We start from the raw sequence: 16,940 nt of genomic DNA, 5'->3' as shown, positions 1-16,940 counted from the left end.
TAGTACTTTTTTTCATTTCATTCATGTTTGATTTTGCCGCTCCTTGCTCTTCAAGATCCCACCGACTTTTTTTCTACCAAGACTTCACTAAGAACAACATCAAATCTATAACACTACGCACATGCATCTTTCATTATCTGCCAAGCAATGACCTGCTAAGCATCTAAACAGAAATTCTATACGGAGGGTATCTTTTCATCACATCCCACATAATCACATCCACGTCCATTCAAACTAAACAAGATCCCAATACCCCAATCTCCCCACCAACTCCCCAGCCGGGCGAATTATACACATATTCTGCTCCCTGGCCTTCCCTTTCTTCTGCTGAGCTAGATTCTGACCCACGACCTTCGACACAAGGATAGACCCAATGCCCGTTCCTTTCCCCTCCGAGAGATTATAGTTTCCCGTCGTCACGAAACCAATAAGGTCTTCTTCTGCTGGGAGGGGGAGATGTGTTTGTTGGGCCTCTGTGTCGGCGGAAGGCGTGATTAGGGATGCGGCGAGGTGTAATTGAGCGAGATCTTTGCTGCCGGGGAGGCCTTTTTGTGCTGATGCTGACGGGGCAGCAGGTTTGGGAGCTGTGGTGTTGGGCTTGTTGGATGCTAGGGAGAGCCATTTTTGGCGAAGGTCGGGATTGGTGCTGGGGAGGCGGTAAATACGGGCTCGCGGGGTAGGCGTGCCTCGGTGGTGAAGGGAGATCCGGACAGTTGCGAGCTCAGGGTTGCTGCGAGGGTTGGGTTTAGGATTGTTGGCGTTGACTGCACGCGTAGCCGCTGTGGGATGTAGGTGGCGGATACCAAGTGGTGGAGTCTGAGGAGCTTCGGCTTCGGCTTCAGATGTCGTAGTAGTAGTGTTAATTGCATCCGGTTTAGCTTCGGTTTTATCTTTGGCCTTAAGCTTGGCCGATTTCCCCTTGGCAGCTTTGGCGACAGGGCTGGGAAGGGTGTCCACAAGCTTCTCCCAGTCACAGGCCCATCCTCGTCCGATTTCTCCCTTTTGACCATTCCCGAGATCGATGCTCTCAAACTCTGTTCTCCGGCCCTTTGGTCGTCGCTCCCATTCCTCCTTGGCCTTGGCTTGCTCACGCAAATTCCATTCCCAGCCGGCTTTGGTCCCGGGGAAATCACCCGGAAACCAAGGCTCTCCGGCCTCGAAAGCAAGCTGTTGCTGTTCCTTCAGTCCACCAAATCTCGGGTTCCCGCCGCTGGAGAGAGGGTAGTACATTAAGGAATACCACACCGGGAGGACACAACTCCATGGAAGAAAGACGGTCCAGCTGCCTGGGGCATTGCTGTTCTTGGACTGCGAGCCGGGTCTAGTTGCAAGGACAAGGACTGGGATTTTTGGATCCGTGGAAAGAGGCTTCGGGTACTTCCCGGGTCCATTCACGGTGCGGCGTCGGTTGATGGCCTTTTGGCTGGGTAGTTTGCGCGTAGCAGCTAGTCGTGCGCGACGATCGAAAATGGCTGGGGAGGATTGGGTTCCGTCAACAGGCCACGTTGATAACAAGATGGCCAGGTTTTGCATGTCGGCGTCAGAGGAGGGAGGCTTCGTTGATTTGGGCGGGAAATGAAGACGAGGGTCGGATGTAGAGAAGCCAAGAAGCGAGTTCTGAGGCAGAGAGGACGGGTTAGACACCCCCAACAACTTACCCCAGGTAGACTCTGGGCTGTTCGCCGGTGCTTCTGTTCCTTCGGCCGTCAAGGGTTTCAAAGCAGCGATGAGCGCTTCCGTAGAGCCCGGGCCAGTGATTTCAATGCTGCCAATCTCGAAGCGAAGATCTTCAACCAGGACAGGTGGGTTCTGGTGTTTCGACACCTCAAGGAGCTCGTTCCATAATTGCAAGAAGGCAGACGGATGCACCCTGACAAAGATCTTCTTCCAGTTTCCCTTCTGCTTGTTCTTGCCTTTGGTCTCCTTCGTGTGCGCATCGGCATCCACCATCTCCACATCCTCAGATTTATCCTCAGCACATCGAATCAAAGTGACCGGCGCAATCGGTCTCTTCTCACCCTGATGTTCGAAAGTCCAAGCCTGTAGACCTCTCGTCCCAGCTCTCCACTTCTTTCCCTTCACCCCCCAAGCCTCCTCTCCATCCACCCCAACAGCCCTCAACACACCTTCCAACGCCGACTCCGACCCCTCCAGCTGAATCGTAGCCATATAACTCATATCCCACGCCACGGCGCCCCTGGCACCCCTCGCCCTATGCGTCGGCCTATAACTCTTCTCCGTCGGCGACAGCGGCACCGCAAACCGCCACAGCGGATCCTTCGACGTCGTCATCTTTGCGCGCTTCGCATGGAACATGTGCGTGGGTAACCAGGTCTTGCACCTTTGACGTTTCTTGAACTTCGACTCCGGCGGCGCTGGACGCGAGAGCTTATTCTTCTTGATCTTCGGGACCCTCGGCGCGATGCTGTACGCATGAGATCCGGCCTCCTCTAACGATTTGCGCGTCTCCTGGTCACGTTCCGCTTTCGCGGCTGCTCGCTTGGCCTTCGTTTTGGTATTCAGGTTCTGTAGACGGCGCGCGGTCTCGAGACGGATTCGCATCTGCTCGGTCGGTTTTCTTCGTCGTGCTGTAACGGTGGGGGTATTGTCTTCAGCCATCTAACAAGCCCCAAAGCAAAAGAGTTAGCAGCTAGTCCTAGCAGAACACCACAGCAGTAACAAATAAGAAAAAGAGAAACAAACCTCCCTCTTCGCCCTAGCCCTCAACCTCCCCGGAACCCTTTTCACATTGTGACTCGCCGTCCTCCGTCTCATGGACCTGGGCACCTGCTGAAACGCCCGACTCGTCAAGGCAGCCTTCGAGCGCTGCATGCCCGTCTCCAGGGACTGGATCTCGAATTCCCGGGAGCCCACGTACGCGGCGGCATCGAGCTCGCCGGAGGCCGAGAGCGCCGCGTCGGCGGACTGCACGGCCAGGGTGCGCGCATCGAAGGTTTTGGCGCGCTTGCGGGCGGCCGCGGAGCCGGTGTTTTTGGGGTTGAGGGCCGGGCGTTTGGATGGTGGGTTGAGGGCCATGGTTGGCTTTTTCATGCCCCGGGGGGAAGAAGGGGATGAGGATGGAGGAGGCGAGGGTGGAGGTGAGATCAAGAGAAGAGAAGAAAAGAAACGTGAAAAGAAATCAAGAAGGGCAAAGAAGAAAGTTAAGCTTTGAGCTCTATCCAGCTAAAATTGGCTGATATCGAAATCGACGGTGGTCGGTCGGGTCTGGAATCAATTTTTGATTAGCGCGTTGAATGCTTTCTTTCCCGGCCGAAAGCCACACAGACGATCATGCAGCCACCAATAATGAGGGAATAACGCTTAGAATCAACGTAGATCTTCTGAAGAAACCGGGGTAAAAAATATTTTTGAAGCTAGTCTGTGCTACTGAAGGATTTTTAATTAGGAGAGTTTATGTTATGCTAGAACGCTGACATCATCGTACGTCTACACACTGAAGAGATAAAAATGGGTTGCTTTTTCATAGCTTCGTTATTGCGTTGTATTCTAAAGGGGAGTCTAGCTCTCTAAACAAATCTTTGTTTCGCAGGTCAATTAAGCCCATGGAATATCAACGCCGGTTCTATTAGGCCCATGCCACGTCTATTGCGTTTCTCATTGGTGCATTTACAGGTTCTTGATGACGGTCTCGGCGCTCGAGAACTAGAGATAAAGTCAGTGATTGCTCTTCGGCCAACAGAATACATATTCATGTTCATGTTCATGTTCAACATACCTCAAGGTGGTTCTTGGCGGGCTCGAGAGCGGCGTAGGTGACCTTGCCGTGGTCAAGGACGATGGCGTAACGCTTGGTGCGGCCCTCCTCGTCGGCCCAGCCAATGCTCTTGGAGAACTTGGCATCGGGGTCAGACAGGAACAGCTGGGAGAGGTTAGCAAATCTGGACTGGCAGACGAGGGCTCATCAGAGCTGGAAGTAACTTACGATGTCGTCGTTCTTGACACCGTTGGCCTTGCCCCAGGCGCTCATGACGTAGGCATCGTTGTAGGCAAGGACGGCGACAACGTCGACACCCTTCTCGCGGATCTCGGGGAGACGCTCCTGGTACTCGGGGACGTGGCGAGCAGAGCAGACGGGGGTGAAAGCACCGGGGAGGGCGAAGAGGATGACCTTCTTGTCGGCCCACTCCTTGGAGGCGTTGTAGTTGATGGGGATACCGCAAGAGGTGATGCCCTCAGCCTCGGGGGTGTAGGGGATGTAACTGCAAGAGTCCACGTCAGTAGGAAGATCTCCAGAAGAATTGGATCTCGCCAGGCCAGGCTTGATGGGAAAGAAAGGAAAGTAAAGAGAGAGGGAACATACGAGAACTTAACGTCAGCGGGGAAGCTGTCACCGGCCTTGAGTCCAGACATTTTGATGGATTGATTGGGGTGGAAGGTAGAGTGGTGTTTGAAGTAATGAGTAGGAAGAGATTGGATGATTAGCAGCAAAGATGGGAAAGGGTGGGTAGGTTATATAGGTTTAGTAGAGTGGGTAAGGGGAGCGAGGAAAACGAGGGAGAGGGGCGCATGTGGCGGGAAATATAACTACGGTTCCAGTCGGCTTAGACGCGCAGCAACGGGCCGCAGGAAAGGGCCCTGGGGGGCATAAGGTGATCCGAAGCAGAAGGATACCGAAACCTTTCGATTTGCTTGGGTGAATCATTCGTGTATTATCAAGAAGACCGCCCGAGACTTGGGAGGGACCCCACCAGTCATCGTCCACGGTTATCTATCTAGACCGCCCGCCTTGACAAATCGGTTTGTCTTCCTTTTTTTTTTTTTTTTTTTTTCTTTTTTTTTTCTGTCTCTGGTCAGTAAGTCAGGAGAATGGCGGTCTGAGATCCATTTGGCCTTTCTTTGTAATATCCAAACAGACTCAAGAGGGAGGAATTGGGTCCCCCACCTCTCAATCCTCATCCACGGATTCAAGGCTCATCCTTCACTCTTCTCCCGACTCCCACCGACCAGCTGGTTGCCGCCCCAATGACGAGGGGTGTGGACCGAATATGCCAATATCGGACCAATTGCATCCCCGTGCAATCGCCGTTTGGAACAGAAGGCATCCACCGATTTCCTCTTATCTAATAATTCTGCCATCGGGCGATAGAGTGGTGAATTGGCGGTTTGGATGCTTCCCTGCTGCCAAGGGCGCCTTGACCGGGTTGATTGGCCATTCAGAGCAATACAGCCGGGTAGAAAGTGAATGCAGCGCTCATCCGATATTCAAGCTCCGTCAATCTGCTGGGTTGCATGAGGTGAGGACCGGGGTGGTCATGGCAATCGGTGTCTGTCGGAAAAAGAAACTCGGCCTGGTGGTGGGCCTTACCGCCTTCTGCTTCTGTATTACACGTGACTACGCGCCGAGGTTTACCGTCTTTGGCCATTTCTGGTTCCTCCTTTTCTTGACTTTCTCGACTCCTGCGATGAATAATTGAGATACTCCGTAACCCTTGCCACTTGCAGCTAGCCGGTACATCGGGTCTTGGATGCCGAGCAGACTACCGATGGGCCTCCAGTAATCAGATAAGATCAGTTCATGGTTATTCATCATCACGGGCTGGGTCCTGCTGGGAGTGGCAAGTCATGGTGAGAGCCTTGGGGTTAGTTACTCCACTACGATTACGGAGCATTGGGGTTCTAGAAGGGGGTTCTACCTTCTCCCCGGGGTTCCCTCAGGGGTATCTGTGGCGTCCGTTGTGCGTCTGGAATTAATCAAGCAGTTGGTTCCAGACACCGACCGACAGGGCTGGCTTTAATGAGAGTTTAACAATGAGCATACAGTCATACACAGAAGAGGCGGGGATCGAAGGATGACATCACTGTCCGCTTGGGCCATCTACTACGTATGTACCTGGGATGCTTCTTTCTAGGTTCTCTTGGGCACAAAGCTTAACTACACACTGTAATTTGTCTAGGAGTTGGTGGTGTATCTGGTTGGCACCTGTGTGATTGATTGATATTTCTGTGCTAGTATGCCTGTTCGACTGCCTTAGTCGAAGCTGTAGATGCCTCATAGTCACCGATCTAGCCCCCAAATCTAGCCTAAACACGTGACAATGCATATATGACACAAGAGTCATACGCATGTGCTACTTCAAAAAGACAGGAAGATCACACCGTCGATCAACATACCGTTGTCGTCGAAGAGAATTTGAGAAAGTCTCAGTTAACATGGCCGACCTCAAACCCCCATTTACCGAGGAGACGGCGAGGAAGAAGGTCAAAGTTGCGCAGAACCTGTGGAATACCCAGTAAGTGGGAAGAGCGGGGATGTTGGATGTTTCTACCTTTCTTGTCTTCCACCTCTCGCTCTCTCAATAATACCAACACGCCCGACTATCAATTCCCGCTCGGGTAGATGTTGGTATGAGGGGATCGAAGATGCGCGGAAGCATGAATGTTTCATCCCTTGCGTGCCATTACCTCATACCTTCCCAGACCAAGTCCTCCCATTTAAGATTTCTCTTCGATATTCCAGCCGACGGCCCATTTGAAACCAAATGATCCGTCGCTTGCAATGTTCATGTTCATGCTGACCACATTCCCTGAAAAGAGATCCCGTCCGGGTGGCCCAGGCTTATACTGCGGATTGCATCTGGCGCAATCGCACCTCGTTCTTCTCCGGCACGGAAGGAATCGTCTCCTTTCTGACGGCCAAATGGAACCGCGAGCACAACTACAAGCTTCGCAAAGAGCTCTTCTCTTTCACCGATGACCGCATCGCGGTGCAATTCTGGTACGAGTTCCAGGACAAGGAAGACGGGCTGCGGTGGAAGCGGTGCTACGGACTGGAAGATTGGACTTTTGATCGGGAAACTGGAAAGATGCGTAAGAGGATGATGAGTGGTAATGATATGCTGCTTGGGCCTGATGGAAATGGAGAAGGAAGGTGGTTTGTGGATGGGGTTGATGTTGAGGACGTGAAGATCGGAGAGGAGCATTGGTAAAGGGACTGCCAAGATAGGTATCGGTTGTCTTTTTTGAAAATTGTTTTGTTCCGCGTAATTCAGGTGCCAAGAGAGTTTGAAGCCATGCCCACGTTGTCGAACTGCACGTTGTCCTTGCACGGTGCCGTCTGCATGTTGTTGGTAGGTAGAGCCTTACTTCCTATGCTGCACGATCTAACCGGAATCCCTTGCCCTCAATATCCGGATGAAACCAGAGTTTAGCTCGCCATCATAATTTGAAAAGTTGAAGGCGAATGACGGCGTAAGAATGCATCGGGCGTGAAACTGACCGACTCGTATCCGCGCGATGACCCTCCCTAGATTCGGGATGCTGAGCATATCCATCCCTCTTTTCCGAACTCTATACCGCCTTCCAACTATGAAGGGTCAAATGGCTGGACCGGAAATTCTGGGAGTCTGTTAATGAGTGGATCTTTCTTTTGTTTGGGTAATGCTTGATAAGGTCTCCCTTTCTTCAGGAAAGGGAGGAAGGAATGCCTCGACTTCAGCGACTCGGTTGACTTCAATTCTCGACGAAACTGAAAGATCGTTGACTGACAATGACAGAACGCTAGAAAGCGGTCTTTGGAAATTGTCAAGTAGGGTTTCAATTGAAGGGGACTGGCTCCTGTATAGTAACATCAGTGTTGCTGATACGTATGCTTCAAGCCACTGACCGCTAACGATAAAGTAAATTCAAGGAGTCGCAGATACTTGGGAAATCCTCTGAAGTAATTGACAAAGGTCATTGCAACGTCGAGGGGAAGCGGATCAGGGACGAGGAATTCCTGGTGAGAGAAGAAGGTGGTGACCGGGGAGACCTGAGGAATCCAGACGAAACAAACAACCAAACACTCATTCCACAGGAGGCGACCTCACAATGGCATGTCCACGTCCTCGTTAGTCTGCCAGCCCAGCTAGCGCGGACCATCGAAGACGTGTTTTGGAAGCATGCTCCCCAGAGATCAGCCTCGCCATCCAAGATTATCTGCTTGGACGCCTCCTTGTCGACCACCCAACGCTCGAATCATCACCACCCCGGATTTGTCGACATTGATTCCCCACGCTAGCCACTCAGTCGCCATTGCGGTTCTTTACGGGGGAGATTCTACTAATCTAGATTGAAGAAGACAATACAGGGTTGATACTTTCGTTTACGCGTCGGAAACAGCATCTATCTAATACTGTCCTTACGGTGCAAAGCTTCGTCATCCAGAACCAATCACGATCCTTACACTTCTCCGTTTCCTCGATTAATTTGAATCGGTAAATACCAACACCCAAACATTACTATCGACACACAGCCTTGAGGTTGTGGGAACTGACACGCCATTTTCACGAAGTAGTACTGAACACCCCAAGATCCCGACACCCAAACAGAGACATATGGTGCTGTGCGACAACAAACGCCTGTGACGCGCTAGTCTGGGGTTACCTGGCAATGGACGAGAAGACAAATCGTCTCAGCCTGCAGATAACACGCCCACCTCTGACAGATGCCACGCGCAGAATAAACAACGGCGCAACCATCCGGGCTGAGCCAGAGGAACGAACAGTAGAGGAAGCCTACCAGGAAATACTGTCCGACCCAATGTCTATCGTGACCAGTCCATTGTCGACCAAAGGCCATGTGGAAATCAATTGCATGTCACCGGGAGCGAATTCCCAGGCCGGCTCGAACCGCAACTCGACCCTCTCCGCTCACTCTCTACTTTCGAACAAGGGGAAACGAAAGACTCATGTCGGACCGTGGCAGCTGGGAAGAACCCTAGGAAGGGGGTCCACGGGTCGTGTCAGGCTGGCAAAACATGCTCTCACGGGACAGACGGCTGCGATTAAGATCGTCTCGAAGAAGTCGGCGGCTATAGCCCAGAGTGAAAGTATTGCGGCCATGGACAAGAATATCGGTCATTTCAGCGGTGCAACTGCCAGACCTATGCCTTCTGGAATCGAACGAGAAGTGGTTATCATGAAGCTCATTGAACATCCAAACGTCATCAGTCTATACGATGTATGGGAGAACAGGGGTGAACTGTGGGTAGCATGCGATCATGGAGCACTTGAAGAGTACTGACCTTTGGTATATAGGTATCTTGTTCTCGAATATGTCGAAGGAGGAGAGTTGTTCGATTACGTATCGAACCATGGCCCACTTGCAGAGGAGGAAGCCGTTCGAATCTTCAGGCAGATTATCGCGGGCCTTGGACATTGTCATCGGTTCCATATCTGTCACCGCGACTTGAAACCAGAAAACATATTATTAGACTCGTGGCGCAACGTGAAGCTTGCTGATTTCGGCATGGCTGCACTACAACCTGCCGGGCACTGGCTGAACACATCCTGTGGAAGCCCACACTACGCTGCGCCTGAGATCATCTACGGCCGGAGGTACCGTGGTGACAAGGCAGATATATGGAGCTGTGGCATCATCCTGTACGCACTCTTGACGGGATATCTTCCATTTGACGGGGGTGATCTTCCTACAACTTTGCGATTGGTAAAGAAGGCGGAGTTTATGATTCCTCGGGAGCTCAGCTATGAGGCGACGGATTTAATCGAGCGTATTCTTCAAAAGAAGCCCGAGGATCGAATCAACATGGAACAGATCTTCATGCATCCCCTCTTGAAAAAGTACGAGAAGTTCCACCAAGCAAGATCCAACCACTACCTTGGTCCTGCGCCGCCAATATCCATACACGATTGCGGCCCACCCGTGCTTGCGAGACAGGACATTGATGTGGATCTTTTGAGGAATTTGCAAACACTTTGGCACGATGTCAAGCCTGATGTTTTGATCCAGAGACTCCTTGAAACTGAGTAGGTTTAACCGGTTATCAATCAAGAATTCCATTCGCTGACATGAATCACCAGGCCAACACAGGAACGCATGTTCTACAACGCCTTGGTCAAATTCAGAAATGAGCAGCTCGAGAACTACCAAGGACAGCCCCTCGAGTATTCTGCCAGTGACTACCACCACATCTCACGCGGACCGGCCCGCATCGCCAACAAACGAACAGGTTCTCGGAAGCGGAACCAAGTTCCAGCCAGGGATAAGATCCATAGTCCTCTCAGAGAGCCCAAATCCTGTGCCACGGTCGAAAGTTACGACCCGTTCCGATCCCCCAAGAATCGGATGACGGACAGAGAGGCGCAATTCGCTAAAGTTACGATTCATCGCAGGATCCCGGAAGAAGTCCAGAAAGAGGCATCAGAAGAAGTCGTCCAGGTGCCAAACTCTGTTCCGGACAGCGATCCTGGATTTGAGGACTGTCCTCCCAGCTCGCCTTTCGCGGTAGTGCGGAACAAGAAATCGAAATTCAATTCTGTCAAGTCGTTCCAATCCAAAGCGTCATGTGGCAGCTCTCGTCGACCCTTGAATGGCACCCCAACACCCCGCTCGGCCAGCTACAAAAGGAATGTATGCTTTCGTCATGGTCGCTATCGTTCACAGGGGTCAGTGTCTGCTAAAGCAAGTTCTACGCAAGTGGATGTCCCGGATGTGCCGCCTATAAAGAAAGTGAACAGCGATAGCACCTTTGAATATGAAGATGATGGCGACCCTTTCTCCGACAGATTTAGCAGCCCTGTGTTACCCGCCCAGCCGACGGTTGTTCGAGGCAGTGGTATCACCGTCAAACACTGTTCGCAGATGAGAAAGGTGCGGGAGTCGGACTTTATTTGGAAAGATGAAGCCAGGAAAGTCTCCCACGAGCTCGGTCAGATCTGCGAGGAAGCCTTCAACGGTGGCTCTGTCTCCACAGGCTGTACAGCGAGTACAAGCACAGACTCAGAAACACCGGCAACGTCAGTCTCAATGGCTACCCCGGAGGATTCATATCGCCATATCCCCGCAGCACGACCGAAGAGAAAGTCCGGTTCTTCGACCCCGGGTGCATCGCCAAGGTCATATACTGCAGCTGAATTGGCCGAGACTCGCCGCAAATTGATCGCACACTCCACGCAAGATGGTTCCCAAGACATTCCCGCATATCTTACAACAGTGATCAGCCATCTCGACCGCTTGATCGAACAAGACAAAATCAGACATGCTCCGAAAAGAAGTGCCTCCGAGGAAAACGCTCGTGCATCGCAATCAGGCCCATTTCTCAAAACATCTCACGAACCCTCGTCTCTGCCAATGATTTCCGAGGAAGCGAATCATAAACATTCCAACAAACCAAATGCCATTGAAAATGAAGACGACACGATCCCGTCGGGCTCCCGGCCTGGTAGTCGTCCCACCAGCAGTGTCACATCCGGCCGAAGGACAATCCGCATGGTCCCTCAGAGTTCTCTACCTTCGATGGACAACTCCAGGCCTCTGGACGTACGAAAACGCTACCGGAACCGCGAATCCACGCCTCGTGACACTCAGCCTCAGCCATTGACCGAAGATTATGAAGCACTTCCAGAGATTGAAAGTGCCACAACCACTAGGTACGCATCGACCAGCTCCCGTACAGGTCGGAACCCATCTGAGCTCGCCCCCATTGCGGAAATCCCACCAAAGTCACCTAGACGCGGTGCTCCTCGTGGCCCTGAGACGAAGAAATGGTCATGGTTCCGCAATCGATCTCAGACCAGCACCGAGACGGCAAGGTTACAAAGTGAGATCAAGCCACTACAACCCAGCTCTGCTACGGTAGTGATACAGGAGGTCAACCAACCCGAACAACATACACCGGCAGAAGTGGAAGGACCACCGAAAGCCCAGGAGCAAACACCAACGAAACAAAAAGGCGGTTTCTTAAGGAAACTGATGAAACGGAAGCCGAGCAAGACAGTTGATTCTTCAACAACAGGTTAGTTATCCCTCCAAGTTCCGGCTATCCATCAACTAACCTAGATCATAGAAAACCCGCCAGGTGCAGGAGAAGAGACCGGAGAAAACAATCTTCTATTGGCCCAACTCAGCGGAGGCGAGATCTCGTTCGAAACTGATAACAATCAGAAGCCCCTTCCGCGGAGACCCAGACCTGCAAGGAGCCAGAACTGGTTCGCACGCGTCTTCCAATTCAAACCCGCCACCCGAGTCATCGCCTTGAATACCTCGAAGATCAAAGGCCGGAAAGAAGTTTACAAGATCCTCCGGGAATGGGAATGGAAACAGTACGGTCTGGTCGACGTATCCATGGACAAATCCAACAACGTTATCCACGGCCGCGTTGATGAAGTTAACCGTAAGCTGCCTCCTCGATTCACGATTCACTTAATGGCCCTTCCACTCACTATCTTCTTCTCTAGTCCTCCGTCTTCGCCCCGTCAAGTTCTCCGCAGAGTTCTACACCGTCCTAGAGCACGGCCGACAAGCAAACCTAAGCCTCGTCCGCTTCAGACAAGAGCGCGGAGCCGCTTCGTCATTCCAGAAGGTCGTTGACACTCTGCATCTAGTGATGAAACAGCGCGGCATCCTAGTCGAAGACCCAACTCGTGCTAAAAAGATGACTCGAATTCTGGACGCGTTTCCAGACTCTTAGTAATCAATCATCTTCCTGTCTTCCTGATCTACTTTTGTTCCTCCTTTTTGTCCTCTCGATCAAACCCCAGATGCATACCATTTTGGAGCGTACTTGCTCGGTTTTGTTGATCTCTTGACTCACGTTTTTGCATTTCCATTCATCTTTCTGTTTCCGTAGCATTCCAAGCCAGAATTTTATTTTGCTCTTCAATCATTGCTTCGCGTTTGTTGTTTTCTCGGCTCGTCGTTATCAAGCATCCTCCCTGTCTGGTCTGGTCTGGTCCAGTCCTGTCTTGTCTTGTCTTGTCTTATACTGCCTCTAGTTCCTATTGTCCTAGACCAGACAAAACTAGACATTATAAGAGCCTTTCTTCCTTCAGCTTCTTTCTCAATTTTTAAGTCTCCCGTCTCTTCGTTGCCTCCCTTCTCTCTTTTTCTCACCTCCGCGCAACACATCGCAAATCCAACAACCAAGAAACAAACAAACAAGAAAGAGACGGAAATAACCGTTTACTTCCAGGATCCATCGGATCAATAGAATTGGCGTTGAAATCATCATCTCCAATAAGACTGGATTAGTTGGTTGGTTGGTTGTTGGTCTTCGTCTACGAAGAGAAAAAAAAATCCATACATGGTTAAGCGTATGTAGTTAATTACTTCCATCAATCAATTACATTCCGATTCATCCCATGAATCCATTCCATTTATCCAAGTAAGCGACAGACAGTCTAGTCTAGTCTAACTTCTCCATCAGTGATTAATTGTACGGTATAGTCCAATTCATTCCCTAATTCTATCTGTCGGCCTACGTTGATTCTCTACAGTACTCCGTACACCCCCGAATCATCATTTCCAGCCAATTCCTCATTCCAAGTACACACAAATCTATACAGAACAATTAGCATTAGTTGGTTTGGACTTTGGACTAACCTAACCAAATAAAAGTACTGTAGTAGGGAGGTAGGTAGGGAGGTATGTATGTACTGTATCTAATTATCCACATGCTATCAGTTAATTCCAACTACACAAGAAACTAATTCATGGGGCTCGAAACCAACTCAACACAACACAACCCTATTCTGTCCTATCCTATCCTAACCTAACCTACTCTATCAACTGAATGTCATCATAACTCTTATCACTACAGATTAGATCAAGCCTCAATGACCAAGCACAATGCATGTATCTATAGTAAAGCAACCTATTCATTAAACAACGAAGCGGTAGCTTATCAACTATACTATACTTTACTATGGAACAAGGCAAAAAGGCATGCAAATGCAAGGTAGACGAAACTACTGATGGAAAATAGAGCAAGAGACGGATAGAATAATGAAGTCAGCTTAATTGCAGATCATAACGCGATGTGACGATAAAAACAAAAAATTGATCAGACAGCCTCCCAGGTACTAAATAGCAAAAAGTGAAGATATAAGTAAGCGAGCAACAGATGTAAGGAAGTAGTTGAACGGCAAAGATAGAAAATTCCTCCCTTTTTTTGAACGGCAAAGATACCACCCGATGATAAGCAAGTGCAAATGAACCCGATCCAAGAAACAAAAACAGAACCTAAGTAGACTTGAACGCAGAACAGAGAGCCTCCCGAAATGTATTCGCACAGTCGAAGAAATAACCGATATAGCCGCCGCCAATTGAACAAAAAGCCTCGCAGAAGAGACCTCGAAGGGAAAAAGGTAAACAGAAATGAGAAAATTAAAAGAGGAAATGCGACAAATTCCACCCCGTGATGACTGACATAGAAGGCACGCGCATCAAATGCGTAAATCTCATCTGGCGTCAACGGATCTGTACCAAAGCATCACACGTTGAACTCGACAGAAATTCGCAGTGACCAGGTAGACAAGCGTTTCGAATTCTGTCGATATGTCTACCTGCTTGAACCTGTAAAGTTCAAAGCCGCGATGCAGATAGACCCATCTCAACACCGCAACCAAAAGATCTATCGGGTCCGAGAAACAAGTTCAAAGGATCTTGGTCGTTGGAAGGCCCGAACAAGCAAGGACATTGTCAAATCCGATGCGCACATGGTAACAGAACGAAGGCAAACAAAAAGAAAAATTCAATTAGTGGGTTGCCCCAGATATTTTATAAAGCCGTGATGTAAAGCTCGAAAAGGGAAGGTCTCTAGAGAGAATGTAAGAGTTGCAGCAATCATTGGCTTTCGAACTCAGACTGGCTGTTACCACGAATCGGACAACTCGCATTCTGACATTAGATGATTCAACGTTCAGATCATGCAGCTCATAACACTCTTGCTTCTCGTTTCCATGACATCATATCGGTCGACATGGCGCCTTGTCCGTGATTATTTTTCTTCAGTTTTTGTTCTTTTCCAGCATGAGATTTGTGGCATCCAGGTGAATATCGTTTTCAGTCGATCATCAGAAAATCCCGAAGAAGCGTGCAGTCGGTCTTTCGTCTTTTGGGTTTTCGCATCATCGCCCGTAACTCATGTTTTGATGTTCCTGAAATCATTGCGCGACCTTCCTTCGATTCTTTTTTTTTTTGTTTTGTTTTCTTTCTTCATTCCCTTCAGAGTTCTCGCAAGAACAAACAACATCGTTCTGTGCTTTGGATGACACACAACGATGTTTAGAACGTCCGGGAGTGTGGCCAGCACACATTGCCTTCCACCGTCAATCAACCACGGAATAAAAACCGACATTGTTCTTTCTCGTTCCCCAATTTCTGGTATCTTTCCCCTCAGAAACCGCCCCTCCAAGGATAATCCAGACCGGATTTTGAAAGGTTGCAACAGTTATTTATTCATGCCCCGTCGGTTTAACGCATTGAGCATATCATTGTCTGCATCGGAACGGCCGTGGTCGCCCGGGTTAAGCATGTCGCGAACGTTAAGTCCTCCACGCGAGCTGCCCGGGGTAGAGGTAGGACCAGGTGGAGGAGTGCCTTGAACCGGATTAGGGCCCTGGGGAGTGCCTTGGACGGGGTGGGTGCCCTGGGGGAGGGTCATGGGAGGGTACGGGGAACCGTGGGGGGAAGACGAATGACGTCCATCATACGGATACGCGGATTGGGGCGAGGGACGACGATCGGTTGGCGGCGGAGGATAGTAGGGACTTGGAGCGGTATGGGCCGAGTATCCGGGATTGGACGTAACGGGGGTGACCGGAGCTAGGTTGGTGGGGTCTGGGTATTCGAATCCAGAGCCGGAACCACGACGACCAATGGGTCTCTGATAAGAGAAGGTAAGCGACAATTTATTTGGAGTCATTCGGTAGGGAACTCGCTACTTACGTGATCTTGGGACCCGGGGGCAAGGGGTTGAGGTGCACCGCCATACGGATGTTGATACATGGATTGCGGTGGTGGGAGGGCACCATCGGGACCTGCTTGTGGCTGTTGTTGAGGCGGTAGAGGCTGACCGTGAGCACCGTAGAGCATTACAGGAGCCGAGCGCCCTTGGTTCTGACCGTTTCTCAAGTAGGGATACGCGGCGTGTGCCGGGACAAATGCCTGTGCTTGCGAGGAGACGGGCGTGAACATGCACTCTTGATTGAACCGGGTGCAGTTGCTGCAGCGTCCGTCTTGAGAGCTTTCGAAACCCGAGCATCGAATCTACCAATCCCAGAAACCGTCAGTTTATTTAGTCCCGCCGTATAGTATCTCCCTATATCCAATACAGGCAACGTACCTTCCGTCTTCTGCAGTAACGACAGGCGATAGCCGTCCGCTGTCGAGGAGCGGCGGCCTGGTAGACAACTTGAGTGGCGGGTTGGCCGTAAACGTCGACGGGGCGATAAGCACCAGGCGGCGGCGGAAGACGGTAGGGATCTTGGGGGCCCTGAACATGCGGGTGCATGGCAGCCATGTTTGTCGAAGGCGGATACTGCGCTTGGGGGGGAGGGTATTCTGCGGTCGGGGGAGGATACGACGCCGGAGGGTACTGAAAAGTATGATATTACCGAGTCAGTACAACGTCAAAGACAGGTAAGAACAGTTGAAGACACAATGGGGCACTGATGATTGACAATGGCCATGCATAGAGGGGAGTGAAATGGTTCGCGGCATCAACATGACATCGGCGTCTGGTAGACAAGGCAGCAAGGAAAAGGAACCAAGAAAGACATACAGGGTACTGAGAAGCAGGCGGATAGTGATTCGCAGGGTTCTCCTCGGGCTGACTAGTATTCCATGGAGGAGGATACTGGCCTTGTCGACTGGGATCGTTGGGGTCGTTACCCTGCCGGCTCGGGTCGTTGTAATCGTTGCCCTGCCGGGTAGGGTCGTTGAAGTCGTGGGGGTTGTTGGACATTTGTAGGCGAGAGAGAGCGACAGAGGCTGCTTACGGGGGGGGGGGGGGCAAAGAAAGCACGGATGCAGGATGATGTGAGTTAAGAGTCACGTCCCGCGGGTCGACGGCCAAGGAGCAGGAGCAGGAGCAGGGGTGTGTCCGCGTATGTATAGATGATAAAATTCAAGGTACGCCCCGTTCGGGAGGGGGGAGGGGGCGTAAGTATGGGGGTGTATGAGCGGGTTTGGTTGGGTGAAAA

General features: G+C 50.9%; 5 protein-coding genes across 5 annotated transcripts; 2 read left to right on the top strand and 3 right to left on the bottom strand.

Annotated features, from left to right (window-relative positions):
• Nucleotides 1-234: 234 nt before the first annotated feature.
• Nucleotides 235-3,036, bottom strand: POP1 (ribonuclease P/MRP protein subunit POP1; the record flags this gene model as incomplete). The annotated part of the gene is made up of 2 exons (XM_046090988.1): nucleotides 235-2,619; nucleotides 2,704-3,036. 2 exons carry the CDS (start codon nucleotides 3,034-3,036, stop codon nucleotides 235-237), a joined length of 2,718 nt encoding a protein of 905 aa, XP_045946963.1.
• A 591-nt stretch (nucleotides 3,037-3,627) lies between these two features.
• AHP1 (peroxiredoxin family protein) lies at nucleotides 3,628-4,371 on the bottom strand (the record flags this gene model as incomplete). Its single annotated transcript, XM_046090987.1, has 4 exons — nucleotides 3,628-3,663; nucleotides 3,737-3,880; nucleotides 3,944-4,220; nucleotides 4,322-4,371. 4 exons carry the CDS (start codon nucleotides 4,369-4,371, stop codon nucleotides 3,628-3,630), a joined length of 507 nt encoding a protein of 168 aa, XP_045946962.1.
• Nucleotides 4,372-6,171: 1,800 nt separating this feature from the next.
• LDX57_009261 (nuclear transport factor 2 family protein) lies at nucleotides 6,172-6,947 on the top strand (the record flags this gene model as incomplete). The annotated part of the gene is made up of 2 exons (XM_046090986.1): nucleotides 6,172-6,251; nucleotides 6,554-6,947. The coding sequence occupies 2 exons, from the start codon at nucleotides 6,172-6,174 to the stop codon at nucleotides 6,945-6,947; spliced, it is 474 nt and encodes a 157-aa protein (XP_045946961.1).
• Nucleotides 6,948-8,388: 1,441 nt separating this feature from the next.
• On the top strand, nucleotides 8,389-12,427 carry GIN4 (serine/threonine-protein kinase gin4; the record flags this gene model as incomplete). Its single annotated transcript, XM_046090985.1, has 5 exons — nucleotides 8,389-8,981; nucleotides 9,036-9,764; nucleotides 9,819-11,752; nucleotides 11,804-12,130; nucleotides 12,195-12,427. The coding sequence occupies 5 exons, from the start codon at nucleotides 8,389-8,391 to the stop codon at nucleotides 12,425-12,427; spliced, it is 3,816 nt and encodes a 1,271-aa protein (XP_045946960.1).
• A 2,760-nt stretch (nucleotides 12,428-15,187) lies between these two features.
• On the bottom strand, nucleotides 15,188-16,702 carry LDX57_009259 (Zn(II)2Cys6 transcription factor domain-containing protein; the record flags this gene model as incomplete). Its single annotated transcript, XM_046090984.1, has 4 exons — nucleotides 15,188-15,622; nucleotides 15,685-16,005; nucleotides 16,082-16,333; nucleotides 16,520-16,702. The coding sequence occupies 4 exons, from the start codon at nucleotides 16,700-16,702 to the stop codon at nucleotides 15,188-15,190; spliced, it is 1,191 nt and encodes a 396-aa protein (XP_045946959.1).
• Nucleotides 16,703-16,940: the final 238 nt, after the last annotated feature.

The sequence above is a fragment of the Aspergillus melleus genome, assembly GCF_016097325.1.
Source record: "Aspergillus melleus strain CBS 546.65 chromosome Unknown contig5, whole genome shotgun sequence".
Classification (NCBI taxonomy): Eukaryota; Fungi; Ascomycota; class Eurotiomycetes; order Eurotiales; family Aspergillaceae; genus Aspergillus; species Aspergillus melleus.
The sequence above is the reverse complement of the archived record's forward strand: the minus strand, read 5'-3'. Positions and strand labels throughout refer to the sequence as shown.